Genomic DNA, 13,421 nt, shown 5'->3' with positions numbered 1-13,421 from the left:
ATATATATTGCAAAAATTAAATTTATTAATTTTAGTCAACTGACAAACAACATGGCTGAAAAGTGACAGACAATGCAGCATACATAAAGGCGGTGACAAACAGCACGAAAATCCCTAGATTTCCTCAGGGCGCGAACTTCCGAAACGCGCGTCAGGAAGGGCGGGAGACAGCGTGAATCCCTTCTGCGTACCACTGGGTCTGTTCTTTTGATTGTGATATCTGTGCACATGTTGTTGAAATTAGTTTTTATGGATTTACACACTTGTATTTACTGAAAATCTAGGGATTTTTGTGCTGTTTGTCACCGCCTTTATGTATGTGGCATTGTCTGTCACTTTTTAGCCATGTTGTTTGTCAGTTGACCTTTATATTAATAAATTTAGTTTTTGCAATATATATTTATAATCTGCTTCGGACTTATTTCACTGAATTTTTCTGGTGGTTTTCGTATTGATTTCAGTGGGTCCTTATTGTCCTAATATTTTAGCTGTGGAATATATCTTTATGTATATACCCCCTAACGTTCTACATTGATTATGATATATTCCAGTAGCTTCATGTGTTTATCTGTTTGCTATTTAATTGTGGTATACTGGCTGAAAAACAATAAATAAAGACCTATTGCAATACAACAAGACCAAAATATGGTTAAAAAAACAAGTTCCAATCTGGTTGCAACAGAATATGCTATAGATACTCAAATTTTGTGAAATTCATATTCTCCAGCATCCATAACAAGTTTTCCAAAAAACTGATTCACCACAAGTTCCAACACTGTAAAGCTTCCAAATGCAGTGAAAACAAATTTATAACTGAAGTTGAAAATGGGGCTCCAAATGCTAACATATTGCATCAATATACACAAACATTTTGTTTGCATTTATACGAGCTATTTTCAGACACCTAACTCAGTGCCTTGTTATCTACACTGCTCAAAAGAATAAAGGGAACACTTAAACAACAGTATATAACTCCAAGTAAATCAAACTTCTGTGAAATCAAACTGTCAACTTTAGAAGCACCACTGTTTGACAATCAATTTCACATGCTATTGTGCAAATGGAATAGACAACAGATGGAAATTACTGGCAATTATCAAGACACACTCAATAAAGCAGTGGTTCTGCAGGTGGGGACCACAGACCACATCTCAGTACCAATGCTTTCCGGCTGATGTTTTGGTCACTTTTGAATGTCGGTTGTGCTTTCACACTCGTGGTAGCATGAGACGGACTCTACAACCCACACAAGTGGCTCAGGTAGTGCAGCTCATCCAGGATGGCACATCAATGTGAGCTGTGGCAAGAAGGTTTGCTGTGTTTGTCAGCGTAGTGTCCAGAGGCTGGAGGCGCTACCAAGAGACAGGCCAGTACACCAGGAGACGTGGAGGAGGTCGTAGGAGGGCAACAACCCAGCAGCAGGATCGCTACCTCAGCCTTTCTGCAAGGTGGAACACTGCCAGAGCCCTGCAAAAGGACCTCCAGCAGGATACAAATGTGCATGTGTCTGCACAAATGGTTAGAAACCGACTCCATGAGGGTGGTCTGAGTGCTCCACGTCCACACATGGGAGTTGTGCTCACAGCCCAACACCGTGCAAGACGCTTGGCATTTGCCACAGAACACAAGGACTGGCAAATTCGCCACTGGTGCCCTGTGCTCTTCATATATGAAAGCAGGTTCACACTGAGCACATGTGACAGACATGACAGAGTCTGGAGACACCATGGAGAGCGATCTGCTGCCTGCAACATCCTTCAGCATGACCGATTTGGCAGTGGCTCAGTAATGGTATGGGGTGGCATTTCTTTGAAGGGCCTCACAGCCTTTCATGTGCTCGCCAGAGGTAGCCTGACTGCCATTAGGTACCGAGGTGAGATCCTCAGACCCCTTGTGAGACCATATGCTGGTGCGGTTGGCCCTGGGTTCCTCCTAATGCAGGACAATGCCAGACCTCATGTGGATGGAGTGTGTCAGCAGTTGCTGCCAGATGAAGGCATTGAAGCTATGGACTGGCCCACCCATTCCCCAGACCTGAATCTGATTGAACACATCTGGGAAATCATGTTTCGCACTATCCACCAACGTTGCACCACAGACTGTCCAGGAGCTGGTGGATGCTTTAGTCCAGGTCTGGGAGGTGAGCCCTCAGGAGACCATCTGCCACCTCATCAGGAGCATGTCCAGGCATAGTAGGGAGGTCATACAGGCACGTGTAGGCCAAACACACTACTGAGTATCGTTTCCTTGTCTTGAGGCATTTCCACTGAAGTTGGATCAGCCTGTAACTTCACTTTCCACTTTGATTTTGAGCATCATTCCAACTCCAGACCTCCGTGGGATATTACTTGTGATTTACGTTGATCATTTTTAGGTTTTATTGTTCTCAACACATTCCACTATGTAATTAATAAAGATTTACAACTGGAATATTTCATTCAGTGATATCTAGGATGTGGGATTTTAGTGTTCCCTTTATTTTTTTGAGCAGTGTATATTGGAGTTTATTAATGCTCATTTACTGGCCTCTTTACACAGGCTGACAAAAAATTATGGTGACTGAACGATGTATAAGATTTATTCTGTGGGATCGTTCTGTCCCATACATATGTTAGTGGCAGAACATCTCTTGTTTACACCAGGCAATGTGTTGCTGAGAACAATGATTTTTGTTCCAGTATAAGCAATCAAATCACTTTATGAATTAGCATCAGTTTGTTCATTGGGTGATTGCTGGCATATTTACTTTTAAGTTCTCTCGCTTGTGCAGCCGGCATTTATAAATATGTGTACATCGAAATGTATTACTCATTTTACTTGTATAGCACTATCACATTCCACAGCACTGTACAGACATTATCACCACTGCCCTCAATGGAGGCTCACAATCTAAATAACTTGTCAGCATGTCTTTACAGTGTGAGAGAAAACTCATATAAACACAGGGAGGGCACACAAATTGCTTTCAGGTGTTGTCCGTGGTGAGATTTGATCCCATGACCCCAGCGCTGCAAAGATACAGTGCTAACCACTGAGCCAGCATGCAGATCATATGAAACATAAATACATATAAAACACACGCAAATGCAATAAGCATATAGAGCACATACATATACTTGTATAAATAAAGATCATTTGACCTTCGATTTGCTTGTGTCCATATTAGCAGTAATTTTGACCCATGGTGCCCAAACCTTTCTGTACCTCTGTATGTTTATACATAAAGCACATAAATACACACATATGTGTATTTACACAGAACTCACACATACACTCATATGCATACAAACAGCACATACATACACACATAGATGCATATACACACATATATGTACATACAGATGTACACATGTACAGGGTGGGCCATTTATATGGATACACCTGGGTGGGCCATGTATATGGATACACCAAAATAAAATGGGAATATTTGGTGATATCAACTTCCTGTTTGTGGCACATTAGTATATGGAAGGGGGAACACTTTTCAAGATGGGTGGTGACCATGGCGGCCATTTTGAAGTTGGCCATTTTGGATGCAACTTTATAAATGTCCCACCCAGGTGTATCCACATAAATGACCCCCCCTGTATATACACATAGCATGTGCACACAAATGAGTATTTACACAGAGCACACATATACATATATATTTATTTGCTGAAAAAAAGGGGATGACCTCCAAAAATCATACAATGATCTAATGCCGCTAGGCAAAAATATATATAACTGAACATGAGGTTCTCAGTTTAACATTCTGATCAGACTGTATGAAGCCCACTGCCACATCACGGCAAACCTCGTAGTGGGTCCCTACTGCCCTAATGGAGCGGAGCCGCGCACCGACCATTGCCACAGTGGCAATGCACAGGCAGGGCAGATGGCCCGGTATCTTCAGACCGCGCCACCCCACCAGCACAAAAATATAGCAACAAATGGCCACCAAACAGGACCAACATTTATTTACATACACAGAACACAGACATACACACATTTGTATATACACAAAGCAAATACATACACACATCTATTTACAAAGAGCTCATACACACATATGAATTTATATACACATAGCACACATAGCACATACATACACACATATGTATACATAGCACATACACATTTATATTGACAAACCAGATATATGTACATGCACAAAGAACATGCACAAGTATGGAGAGTACATATGCAGCGCCCCAGGGTCCTGGTCATTGCAGTAATGTCATTTTCCTCTAGGGGAGAGTGATATTACGTTTGGAGGCAAAGGAGGACAACTGCATCCAGTTATCTCAAACATGCAACACATTTCACACTCCAGGCCCCCAGGGGGAGCTCTGCTCCTATTAGGGTACTCCTCACATTGGTAAAACTGGTGGCCTGAAGGACAAGTTTGTTAGTTCCTGACAGAGCTACAGACAGGAGGTCTGTTAGTTGGTCCTTTATAGGGGTGGGATCCTGTCAGAGATCAAGAAAGAAGGACACAGAGCTGTGCATGCCCTGAGAGCTGCAGCACCTAGAAAGAGACACTGAAGGAGAACTGTATTGCAGAGAGGGTGAAAAGAAGTCGTAGCAAAGGAGTGAACACCAAGAGGGGAACAGCCCTACACAGGCTGCCTCCTTTGAGGTGCAGGATCCCGGTTGCCAGCACACCGAGGGAGCAACAACGCTTTATGCCTTGCTCCAGAGACCGGCAGGACAGCTAATTTCACGTTACCTGTCCCGCCTACACCCAGGAGGCAAGGAGGCATCACTTAGAGGCTGGGGCATGATAGACTCCCTGTAAAACACCTCAAGCCACCGGTCATACGGGTTTGTCCTATCCTATCCGGGGAACAGAGAGAGAGAGACATAACATCTACAACATCTGTGAGGACCTTATGAGAAGCTTAGCAGTAGGGGACTACAAGACCATGGCACTAGAGGAAGGCTACTGATTTCAACCTGGACAAGGGGACTCTGGACTTGCCTCCAAACCGGCTGGACTCTGCCTGCCCTGTGATCTGGTGCTCTGGACTGTGGATGCTGAAGCCCTGAGTAAAGGTAAAGAGACTGCAACCTTCTGTCCTCGTTCTTCACTGCGCCTCTCACCATCCACCATCTACACACTGGGAAGCCCTGGGGATACACTTCACCTGTGGGAAGGTATACCATATAGCTGCAACATCATCACCCCAGTGGACCCCTTAAGGCATCGTCGGTCACCCTGACCGAATACCACAGGTGGCGTCACAAACATTTCCCCTTTTAAGACCTTTCCCTTTTACACGGACGTCCCAGGGCCACGGACTGGGTCAGCCACCATGACATCCGTGAACCGAAGGACCCAGTACTGAGTACCCAGCTGCCCTGGTGGGGCGATCCACATACACACACAGAACCATGAATATTTCCCTAGCACCATCATCAGCCTATGACTGCATCAATAGATCCATCATTAGTACACAAATCCATCACCAAAACCACCATTCTGACATTAATATATTTTCACAACTACATCACTACATGTATACATCACCAGAACCACCATCAATACATGAATATATCACCAAAACCTAGCTTAATAAAAAAAAAGCCACCTCAGAGCTCAGTGCAAAAAGTGTGTCCCAGTGTGAGGAGTCCCATTCATAACACCGTTTAAACAAGAAACACACAACACTACTTCTTTGTTGTATATATCTCTTTCCATTGTAATAAATGCATGTACAATTTATAATTAAATGGACTTTCAACATAATCATCATTTTGTGTAAATTCAGCATAGAATTTTTCACCAATCTTCAAATCTAGCCATCTTCAGACCTTTTTCACTATTCTGAGATGCTGCAAGGTGGAGGTTGAATAAGCGTCTCACTATGCACTATGCAACATTTCGGGGGATGTTCCCCTTTTCTCAAGCACACACTGACTTTCCTAAATGACTTTTTTAAATCACGATTAAATAGCATTCTCCACGTGACTATCACCTAATGTATACAAAATTACATTAATCATTAATAATAATAATAATAATAATTTTATTTATATAGTGCCAACATATTCTGACGCGCTTTACAAATTATAGAGGGACCTTGTACAGACAATAGACATTACAGCATTAAAGGACATATACATGAATAAACTATAGTAAATTCAAGATTCATAATTTCCTACTAAAACTACTATCAGTACATAAATACATTGCCAGCATCATCATCAGTATATCAATACATCACTAGTACCACCATCAGTACAGTAATACATTACCAGAACCATAACCAGTCAGTTCAGCCCCTGCCATATACAGTTGAATTGCATGAACCTGCAAATACCATAATGACCTTAACAATAATAATGAGATGCTGGGAGTTGTTATTTCCAACCATCATTAGACCAATCAGTAACCTTTGTACTGATTAGATGTGGGCAGTATCACTATTAAACACTACTTTTACATTGATGACCTTTTCTTAGGATAGGTCATCAATGTCTAATCAGCCGGCATCTGACACCTGGCACTTACGTCGATCAGCTGTTATTGGTGCTGTCGTCGGTCACCAGCCTGAAGTGCTCACTTGCCGAGCTGCTCAGTCTTCTGGTAGTGGCCAACATGGTGCACATCCGCCTCCTATTCAAATCAATCAACCCTGGTGTGCTGTGCAGAACACTGGCTCAAACTGACTGTGTCACTGTCAGGGGTAACATATTCCTGCTGGAACTGAGATGAGTGAAGAGCCATATATTATATTATGCTCTCCACTTCCTCCTCACCATTTTGCTTCCAGAGGCAAAGAAGGCTAGATGTGACATACGTTTGATAGAACAAGCCCAAAAAGGAAGAAAAAAACACAATGACATTCTTCCACATGCTCACAGCCACAGTGGGGGAGTCAATCGGGAAGACATTTAAGTTACAATAAGGACACTCCCAAAGCAAATATCATACAACAAAGAGAAACGGAGTTCATGTCCAGAAAAATTACATCATATTTTATTAATTTTACAACAATACCAATAAATTACCAACGACATATAACAATACAATTTAGATAAAAATCAGAATAGTCAAAGATGGAAGGTAGCACAGACAAAAACCGGTGCAGCGCCCAGATTGGTGCAATTTACATAAAAAATCACCTGCACAGTGCAAATTGTAGCAGAGGTATGAATCCGGGGGACATGGGGAGCGGTATACAACAGTGTTGTGAGCCCTGTACACTGACTCTTATCTCAATATTTAAGCCATAAATCCCCACCCCGAATCCTTACCCACACACTGGCACCAGAACCGGACCGCACCGTTGCCCCAACGCGCGTTTCGCGTCGGCTTCGTCAGGGGGCGATTCATACCTCTGCTACAATTTGCACTGTGCAGGTGATTTTTTATGTAAATTGCACCAATCTGGGCGCTGCACCGGTTTTTGTCTGTGCTACCTTCCATCTTTGACTATTCTGATTTTTATCTAAATTGTATTGTTATATGTCGTTGGTAATTTATTGGTATTGTTGTAAAATTAATAAAATATGATGTAATTTTTCTGGACATGAACTCCGTTTCTCTTTGTTGTATGATATGTGACATACGTTTGGTAGTAATATTGCCTGCACGGCTAGTAGCCGTGCTGGCTGTCCTGCTGTTAGTGTCTACCATATTCTTAGACTTGAATTATATTTTATTTCTTTTGCTACCCCATCTGTTGCCAGTGCCACTTTACTCTATCTATTCATTTTGCACACAAGGATTATTAACCACATTTATCAAAACCTTGACAAATTAGAATGAACAAGAAATACTAGATAGGGTACACATAAACTTAACATTTTACTTGATTCCTAAAAAATATTTGCTTGATCTTCTCACAGAAATACCCAGTGGTGTACAATGTTGGAGCCTGCCCCACAAATAATGGACCCGCTTTTCCTGTTGTGTATGACTACGGCAGTGCTGAGAAGTCAAAATCATATTTTTCACCAAATGGACAAAGTAAGAAAACATTCAATTGTACCACAAGATGACGGAAGTTATGTTCATGAATATGAACTTTAATCACATTTTCTGTATTTTCTGCAGAGGAGTTAATTGGGGGTTATGTCCAGTTCCGAGTTATTAATAATGAAAGAGCGCCTCTGGCGTTGTGTCCAGGTATAAAGGTGACGGCATGCAATGCAGAACATGTAAGTATTAATAATGCATCACATAAAGTTTTTAATAAATACTTTGGTCCTTGCTTTTTTGACATATGCAAATGAAGTACCATAAATTAAATTCCTATGTCAGCAACCCTTATTAAATTGAATGGTTCACCACAAGCTGCCAAATATTCTTAAACCTACACTTATAAAAAATGCAAATGATATATTGTTATCTAAGTTACTTTTCTTATTTATTTTGTAAATTTTCTCTTCAGAGAGGAAGAGGACTAGAACTCTAGTGCCACCTATTGGAAGTAGCAATCCTAAAAGTCAATATGGACCCTTTAACGAGCCTTGTCACATGACTTAGGATAAAAGCCAAACCAGAATCTCAATTTGCAGACACTGTGTTTCGGGGTACTGCCCCTCGTCAGTGCAAAGTGGAGATCTGGCTTGGCTGAGTGAGAGGCGTCTGACCGATATACAAGAAGAATCGTTTCTCCTTGCGGAGAGTGACATGCTAAGCATGCCGAGATGAGGAGACTTAAAGCTGCAATGCTCCTCTGGGAAAATTTGTTTTATTTTATTTTGTGGCATCTGTTGTTTTTGCTAAAATTCTTAAAAATGGTGCACGTACTTCATAAATTTCGTGCAAAGTCAAAAATGGTATTTATTTTTGCATTTATCGTTTTTTTTTATAACTTTTTAGAACCAAAAGACACACATTTTGGAAAACGTTGTAAGCATTGTATAAAAAATTGCCTAAAGGGGGCATTTTCTCAACTTTTTGAAAAGTTGCAAATGATAACTCAGAAACAACATTTGGAAAGCCTAAAGCCCGGCCACAACGAAGAACTAAAAAAAGTTAAAAAAAAGCAAACAAATATATATAATAACCCCTCTATAGCAGAATTAAAAATAAATAAATAAAAAATACACTTAGAATGAAATTTATCATATTTTTTCACCTTACACCCACAAACTTAAATATATTTTGTTGGGTTTTATATGATATACCAACCCAAAGTAGCAAGTATTTTTGAAGTATAAAAGAAATGATACATGATTTTCTAATTATTTTAAAAATGTAAATCTGAAAATTGTGACGTACATTTGTATTCCGCCTCCTGAGTCAATACTTTGTAGGGCCACCTTTCACTGCAATTACTGCTGCAAGACTTTTGGGGTATTTCTCTACCAGCTCTGCACATCTACATACTTAAATTTTGGTCATACAGCTTTGTTGACTTGTGTATAAAAAAGTTATGGTACTTGGAAGACGGGGCGGAAACAAAAATGCAAAAAGATTAAATCCCTGGGTTGGGAAGGGATTAAAAAAAATGCAAATGGAAAAAATAAGTTGCAAATAAAAAAAGCACAAACCTAGACAAAAATGGCAAAAAAGTAATAATGATTTGGCCCTTAAGAAACTGTAGATATATATGGCACTCCGTTTAAAGGAGAACATAGCACTTGAGTAGGGATCCAGTCCATATAATAAGAAAGAGAAACTTGGCACTTTTATATTGCAGTAAGTGAACAAAAGTTTTTTCAATGGCCATCCAAAGCAATATTTCAGTTCTAATCATATTGAAAGCTGTTTTCCACTCATCCCCCACTTTAATACAAATGAGATTATACGCCCCCTTGAGATCGAGTTTAGAAAACCAATTTGCTCCTACTATCTGATTAAAGACGTCCGTGTTGAAAGTGAGCTGATTTGGATCAAGGACCGTGATCTGATTGAGCTCACAGAAATCTAGGCAGGGGCGTAACCCGTTATCTTTCTTATTTACAAAGAATGACCCCTGCAGCAATGCAGGGTGAGAATGATCTGGTATGACACTTTGCCAAACTTTCCACGATAAAGTCCTACATGGCCTGGCTCTCTGGACCATAGATAGTATATAGTCTGCTCTTTGGCAGCTTGTCCCCAAGGACAAGATTTACGGTGCAGTTATAAGAATGATGGGGAGGAAGTTCTTGGCACCCCTGCTCTGAGTACACATCCCCAATGTCAAACAAGTAGTTAGGCACAGACTGGGTATCCTCCCTTGCAAGCCGGGTGCCCAAGCAGTATCCTTGACAATATTCACTCCACTATGCCACCTTCCGAGTCAGCCAATTTACCACAGGGTTGTGCAGAGTGAGCCAAGGAAGACCAAGAACAACAGGAGAGTGCATGGCCCCTAACTGTAGATGTAACCCCTAGACAGCTTGAGTAAAATACCCCTGTCTCAAGGATGCGGAATCAATGGCGATTATGGGTGTAGAGCTAGACAGTGTATGTGGTTTGAGGTCCTGGACTGGACAAACCTAGCGTCAATCAAGTTAAACCCCGCCCCACTTTCCAGAAAGGCAGAAATAATCACCTTATTTTTGCCCAGATCGATTTCAGCCGGCAAAAAGAAATGTGTCCTACCCAAGTAGGAGATATGTACACTTGCTAACCTTCCCTCGCAACTCGAACTCCTTAGTTTTTCGGTGGCTGTTTACAGTGAGAAAGGGAAGAACATATGCCCACAAAATGGCCCTTTTTACCATAGTAAAAACATACTCCCCCGTTGCGTGAAGCAGACTGCATTCCAGAATGAGTTGCCCTATTCAACTGCATGGATTCCATAGATGACTCAGACCACATTTCCCTTGGCCTCGGATTTCTCGCACATTGGGGTGTCTCTTTATGTCTCTGATGAAGATGACAATCCACCTGGATACTCAGACATGGCTGCCTCAAGGGAAACTGGAGTCTCATACAGGGCTAAGGCATCCTTTACCCTTACTGTTAGCCCTTCACAGAACTGGCTACGGAGTGCGGTGTCATTCCACTTAGTGTCAGTGGACCACTCCCAAAACTCAGAGCAATACTCTTCTGCCCGCCGGTCTCCCTGCTGAAGCTGACGTGGATGGGGTTGTCATAGATATGACCCAGCAACAGAAAAAATTTCTCCACCATCTGGAGTGACTGGGAGTCATATGGGAGAAAGAATGCCCATGCTTGAGGGTCACCCTGAAGGAGCGAGATTATTATCCTCACCTGCTGCTCCAGGGTTTCTGAGGAACAAGGATGTAATCTGAAGTATAGCTTACAGACCTCACAAAAAACAACAAATTTGCCACTCTGTTGTCGGGTGTTCTGGGACCAGGGGTTCCTTACCTGTCCCTAATGCTATAGGGCACCCTAGCTCACCCTGCTCCCTGGATTACTTCTCATGGTGAAGATGCTGGGGCCATTTACCTTGCCTTAGCTGCTGAATCTGCCCTCAGTCTGTACCCTTCCCCCACTCTGGGAAGAGGGGAGCAGTAGTATACCGTAGTGCACCTGCCAGAATAACAAAGTAGTAACAAGGGGTAACAAAAAATACCAGACAAATATGCTCACACATATAACAGAGGAATACAATGAGGAGTGGAGGTTGGGGTGAAATCAAAGTGAGAGAAGAAAGGGAATTATCAATCACTAAAAACATAGCAACAGTCACAGATAAATCCACCAAACACCTTCTCCAATAATAACCAACAACAACTTCCAGCCATGCAGCATAAACTACTCTGACAATGAGCGCTAGCCAGGACCCAAATTATATAGGAGATGGGAGTGCTAACAGTGCACAGCTGAGAGCCTTAAGCTCCAGGAGCTCTCAACTGAGCCAATTAACCCCTGCACTGCCAAAATAAATTTATACCATTTAATAAGAAGATGAAATGCTTCTAATCAGTGCAGGATTAGGAGAAATCAGAGGCTGTGGTGTTCTGGCTCCTCTCTGTCCTGGTAAACTCGTGACACAACCTATCCAGTTTTGAAGCAACACTCATTGTGAATTAATTTCTCTTGCTGTTATGCAAATGGCACAGATAAAAGATAGAAATAATAGGCAATTAGCAAGACAATAAAAATGTAATAACACCCGTGCTCACTCACACTTCAAAAGATACTACTTAAAGCAGCAAAGCAGCATTGAACACCCCTGGTGGTGTAAATAGGCAGAGGAAAAAAAACTGAAAAAAGTATGTCACTGCGCTAAGTGACTATTTACTAAAGATGAAACACAAAAAACAAGAAAGCAGCAAGATGACAAAAAAGCAAAAAAATAGATATTAGACACTGAAATAGCAAACCATTGGGTATCAAAAAATAGAATTATTCTTACCGTTAATTCGGTTTCTAGTAACCCACCACGACAGCACACCTGGAGGATGTTACCCCTTTCCTAATAGGGACAGGAAATGACAAGAGGTTAAATAACCCCTCCCTCATCCTCCCTTCAGTGTTATTATAAAGGACCACAGGAGAATGAATGCTTCAAATTATATTTATTCTTTTCAGAACGTATATTAAGCAAAGGGAGGGATTACTCCTGCTGTCGTGGTGGGTTACTAGAAACCGAATTAACGGTAAGAATAATTCTATTTTCTCTAGTAACCCCCCACGACAGCACACCTGGAGCAGTACCCAAGAGTAATTTTTAGGGAGGGACTACAGCACTAAGGACTTTTTCTCCGAAGGCTAAGTCTTCTTTTGACATCAGGTCAAGCCTGTAATGTTTGGAGAACGTATGGACCGAGGACCACGTAGCCGCTCTGCAAATTTGCTCGATGGAAGCACTGGCTTTCTCGGCCCAGGAGACAGCTGTTGCTCTAGTAGAATGGGCTGTGAGCTTTCCTGGTGGTGGAAGGCCTTGAATTTGATAAGCCTCCAGGATTGCTCGTTTTATCCAATTTGCAATTGTGGATCTGGAAGTCTTCTTCCCTTTATTCTGGCCGAGAAGATGAATAAACAGATTTTGATCTTTCCTAAACTTCTCTGATGCATGAAGATAATAGAGTACCATTCTTCGAACATCCAAGGTATGGAAATGTTCCTCTTCCTCATCCTTTGGTTCTTGATAGAAAGATGGAAGAATTATCTCCTGCGATTTGTGGAAATCGGAGACTACCTTTGGGAGAAAGGATGGGTCTAATCGCAAGATAAGCCTGTCTTGAAGAATCTTCATGTAGGGCTCATTGATTGATAGGGCTTGTAGTTCACCCACTCTTCTGGCTGTTGTTATGGCTACTAGGAAGGTGGTCTTCCAAGCGAGTTTATCCATGGTTATGGAAGATAAGGGTTCAAACGGTGGCAGTGTAAGTCCTTTCAGGACTATATTCAGGTCCCAGGATGGAACTATATTTATGGGTCTTGGAGATATGCGGGATGCCGCCGTCATGAATCTTCTTACCCATCTATGTTCCGCTAAAGACTGGTCAAAATAGGAGCTCAAGGCTGCTACTTGTACCTTGAGGGTGCTGGGTCTGAGACCCTTCTCTAGCCCATC

The 13,421-nt window shown here is 41.8% G+C and overlaps 1 protein-coding gene across 1 annotated transcript in view; it reads left to right on the top strand.

Annotated features, from left to right (window-relative positions):
- The window catches only part of LOC143768446 (intelectin-1-like), a 76,866-nt gene that overhangs the window by 45,426 nt on the left and 18,019 nt on the right, over nt 1-13,421 (top strand). The window contains exons 5-6 of the mRNA XM_077257125.1: nt 7,837-7,957; nt 8,045-8,148. Of these exons, the coding sequence (XP_077113240.1) occupies nt 7,837-7,957; nt 8,045-8,148 (225 nt within the window). The remainder of the gene's footprint in view (nt 1-7,836; nt 7,958-8,044; nt 8,149-13,421) is intronic.

The sequence above is a fragment of the Ranitomeya variabilis genome, chromosome 4 (assembly GCF_051348905.1).
Source record: "Ranitomeya variabilis isolate aRanVar5 chromosome 4, aRanVar5.hap1, whole genome shotgun sequence".
Taxonomy (NCBI): Eukaryota; Metazoa; Chordata; class Amphibia; order Anura; family Dendrobatidae; genus Ranitomeya; species Ranitomeya variabilis.
This window is presented reverse-complemented; position numbering and strand designations above follow the sequence as displayed.